Genomic DNA, 13,817 nt, shown 5'->3' with positions numbered 1-13,817 from the left:
TTAGAGTCGCTCATGATTGACTCTCGCTTTGAAGTTTTCAGAGAAACCGAAGCCCACACCTCGACAGCATGATTTAGGCGTGTCTGTGAGTTCACGGGCAGTGGGTCAGAAAAAGTCTGCATGTGTCTGTTACAAAAATTGAAACGCTGCAGTTCCCGGAGTGTCCACTAGAGGCTGGCTGCAGAAGCACAGGAAGTCACATACACACCCATTCAAAAAACCTGTTCTTAATAAGTTAGTAACGTCCCCTGTGTGTCCCTGCAGGGGGCGCTGGAGTCCCCTGTGTGTTCCTGCAGGGGGCGCTGGAGTCCCCCGTGTGTCCCTGCAGGGGGCGCTGGAGTCCCCTGTGTGTTCCTGCAGGGGGCGCTGGAGTCCCCTGTGTGTTCCTGCAGGGGGCGCTGGAGTCCCGTGTGTGTTGCTGCAGGGGGCGCTGGAGTCCCCTGTGTGTTCCTGCAGGGGGCGCTGGAGTCCCCTGTGTGTTCCTGCAGGGGGCGCTGGAGTCCCCTGTGTGTTCCTGCAGGGGGCGCTGGAGTCCCCTGTGTGTTCCTGCAGGGGGCGCTGGAGTCCCCTGTGTGTTCCTGCAGGGGGCGCTGGAGTCCCATGGATGACGGTCTCCGTGCTGGACATGCTGTCTCAGGCTAACTCTGAGTTGAAGTCCACTGCAGTAACCACGATGCCTAAAAGGATTACGAGCACTCAGAGTTCACTTCAGACCTGAGGGCGACTTTCCAGGAATGGATAAAACTGCAGTCTTGTTTTGAGTTTCCGATGAGGAATGTTTGAGTTGATCCGACGGATGTGGAAGGTGGAGTTTCACAAGAAGACATTTATGTGAGTTAAAGATATGACAGTGTCTGCGAATAGGTTTATAATGTTGCATTTTGCCATGACATGCTAACATGAGATGTGTTTGTGTATGTGAGCCTGCAGCGTAGTCACAGAGGTGAGGATCAGGTCAACATGTCCTAAAGCAGCTCCAGTAAACGCAGAACATTTCTTCATGTGTTCTCCAGATGACTGCAGTTTTCTTCTTTTATAAGCTGTAATAAATCAGTCTTGCAGCAGTTTTGTTGTTGTTGTGTCCTCAGCTTGTTATTTACGACTTCTTGTCTTTTTTTTTTGACCTTGTGGCGGGTCAGCAGTATGTCATCTGCTCCTTCCTTCTCTCACTCTGTACACGCTCCTGACTCTCTCTTTGTGGTAAACACATCATACAGTAGCCAACGCCAGGACGAGAAACGGACACAATAAAAACAAACAATATTATTAACCTGACGATTGAATCCATGGTGTTCTGAACAAAGAAACATTTTAAAACCTAGTTTGAAACTTTAGCCTGCTCCACTTTGCAGTAAATGTGTGCTCAAACAGGCCGTTTGGAGATGTTCCCTTTATGACATCACAAAGGGCAGTAGCCCCTCCCCCAGGTGGGTGACCCTCCCACAGCTAGGTGTTTGTTCTGCCCTCTGAGTCTGCCTTCTCACCGTAAACAATAGGACATGGAGCCAGAAAGCAGCGAGTACACCCGAGCCCTTCCAGAGAGGGGGCGTGGTCAGACACAGCTCATTTACATATTTAAAGCTACAGACACAGAAACAGCCTGTTCTGAGCAGGGCTGAAATAGAGGGGTTTATAGACATGATCAAATACAGGATCAGAGTGGATTTACAACAACACACTTCACACACATGATGAAGAGGAGCGAGGACACTGATTTCACCTGAAGAAGAGGAGGAGATCATGTGACCCTTAATGCTGACAGGCCTAATTGGCATGAGTGTGTTCGGCGTGTGACTTGGCTGAACTGCGAGGCGGAGTAGTCATAACTGCAGGGCTCATAAAGTACACGGCGCTGAAAGGTTGTAGTATCAGATTTACAGCCTTGAATCTATTTTTGAAAACATCTGGGTAAGCTCTCGCTCCAGATTGTCGAGCTCCGTGCGTGTCGAACCTTTCATGGACATTATGAGAAGATGTTCCTTCAGGTCAACTTCGTAGAAAGCAATAAAAAAAACTTAACCACGGTGTGATTAAAGAGTTTTAACAAACAATATATAGTTTCTTTTAATCTTGGCTTTAAAACAACAACCCTTCATTTATGTAATTAAAATAATACATTTAATAGAGAGGACAGTTACTATACAGAAAATAAAACATTTGTTTTGCAGTACAAAGTGTGAGAGCAGCTTTCACACTCGCACAAATGTTCAAACACAAAGAGATGAATTTTTCACTCAGACTTCCTGAAATGTTCCTTCCAGCCTCCAACAATCACCGACTGTAAATATTAACGGGCGAAGCCTGAGTGGCGTCTCCCTGCAGCCGACCTCTAGTGGACACTCCAGGAACTGCAGCTTTACTTTCCAACACCAGAGGTTGTTGCTTCAGGACGATGTCGGGCTCAGTCTGCCTTTGAGCTCATTTATGAAAACAGCTATCGTTACATGTAGCTTAAAGCATCTAGCTAACATTTTCAGAGCTCCAAAAACAGAAGCAAGATTTCTCCTCATATCTCATCTGGATCTGCATCTTAAAATCTTGTCGATGTAAATAAAGTTGACATTCCTGCCCCACTTTCGCCTGCTAGCAGAAGTGTTTATTGCTTGAAAAACTGTGCACCTCTTCTGTCTGTGCAGTTCAGGCCCGCAGTGATTTATACACCTCACAGTCGACACCCTGATTTAGATGCATCGGGCTAAAGAAGGCACAGTATCTCTTACAGGGACATGGTGACATTACAGTCGGACTAAACTCAAATAATCCCCAGAACAGCAGCTGCTAGATCTGAGCGTTTATATTTAAATATGTAATAATTAACAATAACTGTGTTGAAGAGCTTGTTGTTACACAAAACATTTTCCTTATGGACTTTTTTCATTTGTCAAAAGGAATTTTTCCAAGTGACTGAATAAGCGAGTGTGTGGATTAACAATGTTTAAAATACAGTGAAACAAGGACGAGCAATAAATCTGTTTTCAGTGTACTGAAGGTCTCACTGATTATCGTAGATGTTATATTTATATTGCTGCGTGAACAGTTTGCATCACTGGTGAAATAAAAAGAAAACAGTTCAGTATGTCCTCATCGCTCTCCCCTCCCCTCCATCTCCTTCATGTTCTTGATGGCTCCTTTGCCTCCGCTCTTCTTCCTCTCCTCCTCCAACCGAACCCTCTCCCTCTCCATCAACCACTCCCCTCCGAGGTAACTCAGCCCATCCTCCGGTCGACCACGAAGCCCAGGCCGTGGGTCGAGGAGGGTCAAAAAGAAGGAGCAAGCCAGCGGGGTGTAACATGCAAACTGAGGTGCAACAGGCGCGCGGTCTTTCTTTCCAAGTTCTGCTTCGATGAAATCACCGACATCCTGTGCACTCTCATCGCAAGGCTCCGCCCACACGTCCAGTTTGTCATCGGGGCCTTTTGCTCTATTGAACCATTCCTTATATTTTAGGTATGAGCGGCAGCAGCTGGCTGTTTCAGCCCAGGGATGAGTGCCGGTGAGCATGGCGTAGGTCAGGATCCCCAGCGCCCAGCTGTCCATGCTGGGATCCACAGACACCCACACTCGGTTTTTCTTTTTTGTCTCTGCATCGTTCTTGGTGCCATCGTTCCCGTCATTCACCGCACTCCAGCTGTCCTCGTTCCCACGAGCAAGCTCAGCCTCAGGGGTGCAGTAAGGAGAGCTGTACCAGACCTCCGGGACCCTGGAGCCTTTGGCCTTCACCTGGTGTAGAATAAGTCTTCATTAGCTGCTTGTTCACAACAAAGAGACATGAGAAAACACTGATATCATCGTCCTTTCTCCCGTCTTGGTTCCTACGCTGTTCGGGGCCTTTTCACTGACAGGTTGAAACACAACAGTCTCTACGTTTGGATGTTAGGATTCCTGTGGTTTGAGCTGCTCCAATGGGAAGCAAGTAACAGGAAGATGCATCAAAAACCAAAATGCTGTTTCAAAAATTATTTTTTGTTATCTTCTACAGGAATCAGTACCCAGTATGCCCAACTGTGAAAACCATCTACCCAACATATTTCAGTAGCATTTTCCTATCAGTGATGAGCTCACTAAAGTTGGTCCATCCCAATTTCCCAACATAGTTGGAATTCAGAGAAGGGTTAGGGTTAGAAGATAACTCATCTCAACTCTGACTTTCATCGCTCTGCAGAGAATTAGAAGCAACGATGGTGAAGACAAACCTCCAGAAAGGCCTTTCGTCTGACCTTGAGCGGTATAAGCTGCTTGTGTGTTGAATACTGACCATGCCAAAGTCTCCGAGTTTGACCCAGCGACAGGCGGAGTCACACAGGAAGACGTTCTCCGGTTTGAGATCTCTGTGGACGAAACCAAGAGAGTGCAGGTGGGACAGAGCGCCACACAGCTGGGACACCACCCGCTGACAAACGTCCTCTTCCACGCCGACCTGAGGAGGAGATGAGGACGTGCCTGTAATCAGAAGGTGCAACACCAGGCCGGTAACAGCCTTTAAATGAAAAGCATACCTCAGGCAAGATGACGTCGAAGAGATCTCCAAAGAGGCTCGCTTGCTGAGCAAAGACGTAGTGTGACGGTGTGGAGTAGACGATTCCCAGCGCTCTGGTCAGGGACGGGTGTGTACAGAAGGACAACGACAGGTTGTACTCCCTCAGGAAGGAGAAAAGAGACGTCGACTCACGAGGGAAGAACTTCAGAGCCATCGGTGTACCTGCAGGAAACCAGGGACAGACTCTGGTTTAGGGCTTGTTTTGGAGTCCTTACACAGTCCTGACCTCGGGTCTCCTCTCCCGACCTCTTTTCCTGTGTACAGCCAGCATGACTTTGCCGTACGAGCCTTCCCCCAGGAGCTTCAGGACCTGGAAGTGCTCCGACGTGTCCATGGGCGTCAGAGACTGAGCGGTCAGGTGGCACATTTCATCCAGGAGCTTCGTGGCGGCCTGGACGAGAACAGGAGAGCGATGAAAGCGACACAAATCAAGACTCAGTTCTGAATTCATCATGCAAAGAGCGATCGATGAATGAACACGTCATGTGACCGGCGTCTGAGCTTCTTTCCGTGGTTGGATGTTTTGTTGCTCGTTGGAATTTAACACAACTGCTGCAGTGATGATTGTCGTCCTGGTGATGTTGGCAATACTGATCCTCAGGCATATAAACATGTCTGTTAATAGACTCATGAAATCCTACACACACACACACACACACACACACACACACACACACACACACACACACACTCGCTGATATTTGTTTTGTCTGGTGGAACGTTGATGTTTCCACCACAGCTGGCTCCCTCGGGTCCAGGCTGGGATCTGGTGTCACCCTCAGTCCAGACACGGGGGGCCAAGTCATTACAGCTCATTAGAGAATAACTCGAGCCGCGAATGTGCCGCACACAGATACCGTGAATTCCCACCGAGGCTTTGTTGACACAAACAATCTCACAGACACAAAGAAGCACGACTGTGAGGCGAGACGCTGTGAGGCGATGTGAAGCATCAATGTGTCTAAGAATGTTTCAGAGAATCAAAGTGTTCCACGTCTGGAGGTTTTCATGTTGTTGTGACGCCACATGCTCCAGGTCTAATCCAGCAGCTCTCTGTGTGTGTGTGTGTGTGTGACGACATTATTAGTGTGGGTGGTCTATGAGGAGGCTGACCTTTGACCTGTGGGTGTTTATGCCGGGCTCTTATTCAAACACTCTGACACCTTTCGTTCAGCTTACTTTGGATTTGTTTTGGGATAAGTTGGGTAACAGATGTCAGCTGGTCGTTCAAGGTCGATCCTGCTCTGCTCTCTTAGTTATTGATTTTGGTGCACGTTTGATACCCGAGAAATTTGTCTCTTTCTCCTTTCTGTGGCTATACGGGGGAGGGGCGCTCTGGCGTGAACCCTGGCGTCCTCGCCTGAAGCAGAGGAGCCGTACGGTGAGAAAGAGACAGGAGGGAAGAACCAGCTGGAGCGCCTGTGGAGCAGGACTGCGTGCACGAGATGAATGTGGGGCTCTCGGCGTTGCTTCGCGTCCAGACGAGGAGGGAAGCAACGTGAAAGAAAGAGCAGAGATGTGATTGGCTGCTCAGGTGAAAAGTGACTTTAAGGAGTATCCGGTAAGCGTGCTGTACCGGAGAAAAACAACGGGTTTGCTGATGCTTTTTCTAGCGACGTGTTTCCGTGTGATGAATTTAACTTTGTGTTTAACTCTGGGAATCAAACGCGTCTGCAGGGGTGAGGAAAACAGATCCAGCTTTTATTTGGTGATGGAGAAGCTATTCAAAGAGCAGCGTAACTGACACGCAAGAGAGTGTGACGCCCGGCTGAACACGCATGTTGCATAAGAGACACACACACACACACACACACACACAGGGGGTTGAAGCCCGACATGTCTCGTCCCCTACGTGGAAACTGATCCCAGCTGTGATGAACATCGAGGTGTTCTGTTTGTGTCTGAGTGTGTGTAATAGTATATTCACTGCTGTCAGCACTGGGCGCACGCTCAGAGCTGCTGGGTCAATATGTGATCATTGATTGTTTTCCATAATGATCAGTATTGCTGCAGCAGTGTCCTGAATGTGAAACCTGGAGACGGATTCTTGAGTTCTTGTTAAAAATGAGCAGAAGTTTTAGATCTTCAGGGAGCTTTAGAGGTCGGCTCTGAACCCGCGGCCGCCGCGACGTGGGACGATCTACGTAACCGAAGCACATGACAGTTTCAGTTCGTTATGAATTTATGAAAATGTCTGGTTTTCTTTTTTAGTTTGGAGTAAAGAAATAGTTTTTGCATTTCAGTTGAACGATCTTGATCTTGTGAGTCGTGAACGGTCCAAGCGACCTCCTGTGAGTGAGTGAGCGTTGCTGCAGCTTTAACTTACTGTCATGCTGCAGCCGTGGTTTGGTTCAGTGTCGTCGATCTTTAGAGACAGATCTGTCCTCTGTAAATATTCTTCATCCAGCAGAATCAGCGGGCAGGAAAGCGTTCACAGAAGCTCGCGGTCTCAGAGAGCTGCAGGGAGCGCTCCGACGTGAGCGGCAGTCACATAAACTCTGCAGGACGATTTCATGTCTGCTGCAGCTGCAACTTTTATCCCAGTGGATGGTGGTCTGTCCTCACCTCCACTCCTCCCCCTGAGTGTGTGTGTGTGTGTGTGTGTGTGTGTGTGTAACCTGGCTCCCTGTTGGTACACGTCCTTTAATCCCTTCTTTTACTGAGTTTGCTCTGCAGAGGGAGTTTGTGTGTGCGCCCGACACGCTGGATTTGAGCAGAGTAACCGTGACTGTAACGAGTCCAGGTCACCTCCCACTTCAAGATATACGATACATGTAGAAACTGTCAAGCTCAGTGTTCGGCCAAATGGAAGTCCAATTGATTTATTGAACTGATTTCATGCGTCTTGATCCCGAAACACTGCAAATCCTAACTCTGCACATAAGGTGACAAAAGTTCATATTATGAATCAGGCCTCCTTATGCAGCGAACAATCTGTCGTTCCACAGTGTGCTCGAACCATTAAGTTTATATGATGCAGCAGCACCGGCTCAATGGAAGCAACATGTTTACATGTCCAGAATCTCATTGGCTGCAGGAAACGTCAGTCACCGGCACAGTCGCAGCGACCAGCTGGGGGAGGTCGTGTTGGAAGCTAAAAAAATGAATTATTTTCTGCAATTTTTCAGACACAAATGAAAAATCTGACGACTATAAAGTGTTCTGGATCAAATCTTTTTTTAAATGGATTTGGATTGACCCTCAGAGCACAGGTACAGATCTCTGACCCTCAGACCACAGGTACAGATCTCTGACCCTCAGAGCACAGGTACAGATCTCTGACCCTCAGGTACAGATCTCTGACCCTCAGAGCACAGGTACAGATCTCTGACCCTCAGAGCACAGGTACAGATCTCTGACCCTCAGACCACAGGTACAGATCCCTGACCCTCAGACCACAGGTACAGATCTCTGACCCTCAGACCACAGGTACAGATCCCTGACCCTCAGAGCACAGGTACAGATCTCTGACCCTCAGAGCACAGGTACAGATCTCTGACCCTCAGACCACAGGTACAGATCCCTGACCCTCAGAGCACAGGTACAGATCCCTGACCCTCAGAGCACAGGTACAGATCTCTGACCCTCAGACCACAGGTACAGATCCCTGACCCTCAGAGCACAGGTACAGATCTCTGACCCTCAGACCACAGGTACAGATCTCTGACCCTCAGAGCACAGGTACAGATCTCTGACCCTCAGACCACAGGTTCAGATCTCTGACCCTCAGAGCACAGGTACAGATCTCTGACCCTCAGACCACAGGTACAGATCTCTGACCCTCAGACCACAGGTACAGATAGAAAAGTGATCACCTGTCACTCTCTGCGAACACAACACATCTGCTCTCTGTCTGTTATATTTACAGCTGCAGGATTGTCCTCCACTCTCCAACCCGCTGATGTCACAGATCACGGCTTGAGAGGAGGAGGAACCAAGTGCAGGTAAAAAACACAAGGTAAAGAAAAGGCAAAAACAAAACTCACTCAAATAATAAATCCAGGAGCAGAGGGAGACGAACGACAGATTCCAGACTCACACGATGAAGTGACACAGAGGAGAGGGAACACTGACACTAACACAGGTGAGACTGGTCACACAGGTGAGGACAATCAGGGCAATCAGACAGGAGCAAAACACACAACACTGAGGACAAGTACCAAGTACACAAAAACAAGATATTACAAAATAAAACAGGAAGCACTTAATAAACTAAGAAACACTGAACACCAAAGTAGGAACCTTAAAACCATAAACAACCTGAAGGAGACACAATAAACACTGAATCCTGACAGCTGAGCGATCTGAGCTGCACCCGTTCAGCGCCTGCAGGGTGTGTGTGTGTGTGTGTGTGTGTGTGTGTGTGTGTGCTTAGATCATCCGTCTGAGGCCTCTTGTCAACACAACGACATTACGCAAGTCCCTGTGTGTTACTCCAGGTCACCCACACATGGTCTGTGCATCAACGTGTTTTATCCAGCCGTGTGTGTGAGTGTGTGAGTGTGTGTGTGAGTGTGTGTGTGTGTGTGTGTGGACACTTTTAAACACAGTTTTACGAGCGTTTGCATTTCAGCAGCAGAGTTAAAGAACCGAGTCCTCACAAATGTCTATAAAACTCTAACGAACAAACAGTCACAGCTCGGTTTCAAGTGTAAACTTTATTCAGGACTTCATGTAAAAAAGACAAAATATAAGTATAAATAGAACATTAAAGAGCCCTATAGCGTGGCAATACATTATTATTATTATTATTATTATTATTAAATATTGTAAATAAAAAACATGAGATGCCTGCACCTCACACTATGCACAAGAACAACAAATAAAAAAGCTCATAAATAACTTCCAAAATAAGTGTAAAAAAACAACAGTATAAAAATACGTAAACAGTCATGATTGGTGGAAAGGTCAAAGGTCGCACAGTGAATCCGTTCAGCACATTTTAAATGCTGATTGGAATTATACATATTTTATTTTTGACCTGCAGGTGGCGCTCCATCAGAGGTCAGAGGGGTCAACACAGGAATTTGGAGAATCATCTTCTGGTGATCCGCCGTGCAGTCGTTCAGGTATTTCACCCAAAGACACCTTTTGACCTCATGGTGGCGCTAAAACGACAAAAGTCATGGAGGTTCATCCTCGGGGGAGCAGGGAGCACGAGGACTGAGACCTGATAGATGTTCCAGGTTTGCTTCAGTCCGGGCTCTGCAGGTTTAACGTCTCGGGCAGCGTGATTGCGCCTGGAGGAGGCGTAACAAGCGTTTGGACCAGTGACCAAAGACCTGCAGCTTCTCAGAGATCTCCACGGAGAACTGCAGCACTTCAAAGGTTGAGGAGACGACGGGAAGGGAGGCAGGAGGAGCTGGAGACGGAGGAGCCTCCTCACTGATCTAAAGACAGAAACAGTTCAGAGGTCAGGAGGGAGATTTCAATCATTCTTGTGTTGTTGTTTGCAGCGTTTCGTTCAGTCCCCCCCCCCCCCCCCCCTCTCTCTCACCTGCTGCAGAGACGCTCTGATGACGGTGGAGAGATGCAGGAGGTGGGTGCTGACGCCCTCTGCTGGCCTGGTGGGCAAACTGACGTTTTCTCTGGCTGTTTTGAGCCAGTCGACGTGCAGCCTGAAGGACTGCGTGTGAACCAAGAGCAGGGGGAGGGACTCGTTCACCTGAGGGGACGTCGAAGAGAAGACATTAAAGTTACATGTTTCAACACTTAACATGATGAATTCGATCTGACAAAGTTTACCTTTAACGACGTGAAGTGGTCGAAGGTGTGATCTATTTGTCGAAGGCCGTCCAGTTGATTTTCCAAACCTTCAAAGTTTGTGAGCTCATCGTCCGTCTGTGGGGAGAAAGGAGCGGCGCTTTACAAACACAGCGTCACATCTGCGACTTTAAACAACACAAAGACACGAGTTCCTCCTCAGATCTTACCAGGCCGTGAAGTTTCTTGGATAAACTCATCAACTTGTCCACCTGATGAGTCATCGATCCGAAGAAGCTGCAGAGGGGGAAACTGCGGGCGGGACGAGGCGACGACAGGACAAACAGCTCAGCCAATAGCAGCAGGCGGAGAAGACAGGGGGCGGAGTCTTGAATTACTGAAAGAGAAAAAAAGAATTCTAAACTTCTTGGATGACGGCCTGATGAACTTACACACTCACACAGGTGCTTAAAACAAGCGCACCTCTTCACCTGCACATCAGTCATGAACAAACTGATGACCTCGGAGAGCGGGATTGTGAAAGTGCATCAAGGTGCATTTTCATTAAAACCAATGCAAAAAGTTACGAAATGATTCAACAGGAAGTTGCCATGACAACAGCAGGCATAAGTGTGTGATCACGTCTTACCCCCCCCCCATCATGAAAGATACAGTATGAAGTTAAGAAACAGACCTCCAGCTGTCACCATGGTTCCACCACAGAGCTGAGTCAAACTGAAATGTTCTTTTAGGACACAAGGGGGCGACAACGCGGAGCTTTTAGAAAGTCTGGAACTTTGACCTTTGACCTCAGCTGAGCTCTGCTGATCGAGGATGATGCAGCAGAAAAAACATTCAGTGCAAGTTGATCACTGGGTTTATAGCTGCACACACACACACACACACACACACACACACACACACACACACACACCTTTGTATATTTTGTGTTTTTTGTTTTTCTTTCTTAAATTATATTTGATATATCGGTAACGGCTTCTTATATTTTATTTAAGTGCTTCTTATTTCAGCCTTGTTTTGTCCTTTCGTTCCTCTCGTGTGTAAATGTAAAAATATTCTGATTTTGTAGCACGGGTCTGTAGATTCAACTGTTACCATGACGACCACAGGCGGTGGCTCATTTATCAGGAGTGAGTTAAGAACATGAAACATTTCATCTGCAGGTTTGGAGACTAAAAGAGGTCAGACACTGAGTTACCGTCAGCGCGAGCGTTCAGGAAGGAAGTGGATCAGCGCACACTGATCACTTCCTGGGAAACAACCCAAAGTTAATAAAGAGGTCAGTTCACAGGTGACACGTCACGCGTGTTCATGTTCCCGTCAAAGAGGAACCAGGCTCACATCAGGATGTTTTTACATCTCATGTTTGTGATTTTCCTGTTCAGAGACGTCTGCACTGGATCACAAGCTCCGCCCCCTCCATGTTAGCAGATGGGACACGGGTCAAACCAGCAAATCTAAACACGTCCGTTTTTTAAAGCGAGTTCTCATCAGGCGGAGTGTAAATGTTTGTGAGATGAAACTATAAATGACAGTTCTTCATTTCTGATGTTTCTTTGTTGTTTCATGAAGAAGCGCTGAGCGTGTGAGCGTGTGAATGATGGACGTTTCTAAAAGCTGTCTTTGTCTCTTTAAATCAACCTGCGGCTGATTCATCCCCTCGAGCCCTCTGTGGTTTGTTGTCTGTGTCTCTGAAGCGTTCTCACTCAGCGATGATCTTTATTCAAGGAAACAAAACTTCCATAAAGGTTCATTCACGTCTGTAAATCGACCCGCCGCTTTAAGCAACTTCAAAAAAAACCCGACAAAGACGTGAACTGTGCCTCAGTGTGAGCTCAGGCTGGAGGAATGAGAGGTATGTGGTGGTTTCCCCCCCCCAACACACACACACACACACACACACACACACACACACACACCCCGCCTCCTGAGGAGCCGTCTGACTCACATTAATCCCCGTGTGATGACATCATCAGCAGGCGCCTCAGGCTGTGGTCTCTGCAGGGAAAACATGGACTCTGCTGTCGGGAGTGTCTGACACACTTTTACTATCACTCGCACTCTCACAGCAGGATCGACTTCAGCAGGTCATTTAAGGTCAAAGGTCAAATAACTTGACCTGCTTTTAGCCTGAATGGGATTCATGTTTGTTTTTTTCAGGTTTCTAAAAGTCTGTGTGACTTTATTTAAAGAGTGAGGAAGTTCAGTCAGCTGTCCACACACGCTCAGGTCTCAAAAACGTCTTCTTCATAAATAAAACACGCTGTCACGAGCACGCCAACTCAACCACGCCGCCGCTCATATGAGCGTTCCTCTGCGCTTTCATTTTCAAAGTCGTGCCAGCGTCACAAAGTCCGACGCGGTCTCGTCCCAAAACGTGGTGGGAGTGTCGTATGAAGCGGCGGTGACCTCCGTCATCCAATCAGGCGTCTCCGCTCGTCACCAGAGAAGTGGAGTAAATTTGTTGGTGTGTGTGAGCGTGTAAAAAGTCCAGTTAGCAACGTTAGCAGCAGCGCTAGTTTGTTCAGGTCTGCACTGATTTGATTCCCCCTCTTCCTCTTCCTCCTCCTCGTCACGAGCTCTGAGCCGGTTCATGACCAGCTGCTCAGGTCTGGATCTGAGTCCAGGATGAGTACTGCATGAAAAACTAAATCCTACGAATCAGTGGAAAAAAGCCTCATCTGCGGCTCGTTTCGAGTCAGATAAAAACAAGCGAGCGGCTCAACGGCTGCATTCAAAAGAATCCAGATGAAGTTCAGTGGAACGACTCGGTCTTCTTCAGAAGGATATCAGCGTGATCTTAAAAACACAAAGAGCTGACAAGTGTTCCTCTCTTCATGATGAACACACACCAGCTCGCCAACATGTGACGTAACACGGAGAAGGGAGACGCTGTGAATCTTTTGGAAAAGTACAGAAGAAGAGCTCAGCAGGATGTGTGAGCGGAGCACTCATGCTCCTGGCAGAGGAAAGAGCTGTGACAGCGTTACAGCTCACTGCAGAGCTGCCTAAGAAGCAAAGTGAACGATCCGTCTTTGATGTGTTTAGCAGGTCATTCTGTGAGCGCCAAACATCCAGTCACGCACACACACACGCACACGCACGCACACACGCACACACACACACACACACACACACACTCTGTTTCCGTTCTACTTCGGGACGGTCAGACGCTCCACTTTACAGGTTTTCTCTCTAACACAGGAAGCGGCTCATTTCATCACCTCTGACAGAACTTCTGATGAACTCTGAGCGTGCGCCCCGCTCATCGCCCAATCAGCTTCCTCCAACACTGAGGAACTGGAAAACCACAAGAGTGACAGCGTGTTTAGCCTTCGAGTGAAAGGAAGTCCTGAGAGAGCCGGGATGTTTCCGTGCTGAGCGTCATGTGTGAACGTTTCTCCTGCAGAGAGTCAGAGCGAGCTGAACGTCAGGACAATCATGAATGTCCTCAAGGTCATTCATGCTTCAAGGTCGTCTCGCTCTCCCGTGAAGTTGGCGTGTTCGACATCAAGTTGTTGAACTGAAAACAGAAAATCCTGCACACCGGTCCTTG

At 47.9% G+C, this 13,817-nt stretch overlaps 1 protein-coding gene and 1 long non-coding RNA gene across 3 annotated transcripts; one reads left to right on the top strand and one right to left on the bottom strand.

The window, feature by feature from the left end:
- Positions 1-1,616: 1,616 nt before the first annotated feature.
- LOC306839342 (serine/threonine-protein kinase SBK1) lies at positions 1,617-8,597 on the bottom strand. 2 transcript variants are annotated; one of them, XM_079367971.1, is made up of 5 exons: positions 8,524-8,597; positions 4,784-4,928; positions 4,497-4,699; positions 4,256-4,417; positions 1,617-3,720 (listed from the first exon to the last, which is right to left on the bottom strand). In XM_079367971.1, the coding sequence occupies exons 2-5, from the start codon at positions 4,902-4,904 to the stop codon at positions 3,082-3,084; spliced, it is 1,125 nt and encodes a 374-aa protein (XP_079224097.1). In that variant the 5' UTR covers positions 4,905-4,928; positions 8,524-8,597; the 3' UTR covers positions 1,617-3,081. The 2 variants fall into 2 exon arrangements, with proteins under 2 accessions (XP_079224097.1, XP_079224096.1); XM_079367970.1 differs by lacking the exon at positions 8,524-8,597 and adding an exon at positions 6,864-7,468.
- LOC306839343 lies at positions 7,639-8,681 on the top strand. The gene is made up of 2 exons (XR_013781182.1): positions 7,639-7,826; positions 8,406-8,681. It is a non-coding gene; the product is annotated as an uncharacterized lncRNA (long non-coding RNA).
- The last annotated feature ends 5,136 nt before the right edge of the window (positions 8,682-13,817 follow it).

Source organism: Symphodus melops (genome assembly GCF_947650265.1).
Source record: "Symphodus melops genome assembly, chromosome: 18".
Taxonomy (NCBI): Eukaryota; Metazoa; Chordata; class Actinopteri; order Labriformes; family Labridae; genus Symphodus; species Symphodus melops.
Note: the sequence above shows the minus strand (reverse complement) of the source record. Positions and strands in the feature narration are given on the sequence as shown.

Excerpts from the sequence above, each read along its gene's own strand:
- LOC306839342 (XM_079367970.1), bottom strand. Across the intron at positions 4,700-4,783 it reads GGCTGTACACAGGAAAAGAG|GTACACCGATGGCTCTGAAG; the intron begins GTCGGGAGAGGA and ends GGTTTCCTGCAG. Across the intron at positions 4,418-4,496 it reads TCGACGTCATCTTGCCTGAG|GTCGGCGTGGAAGAGGACGT; the intron begins GTATGCTTTTCA and ends TCTCCTCCTCAG.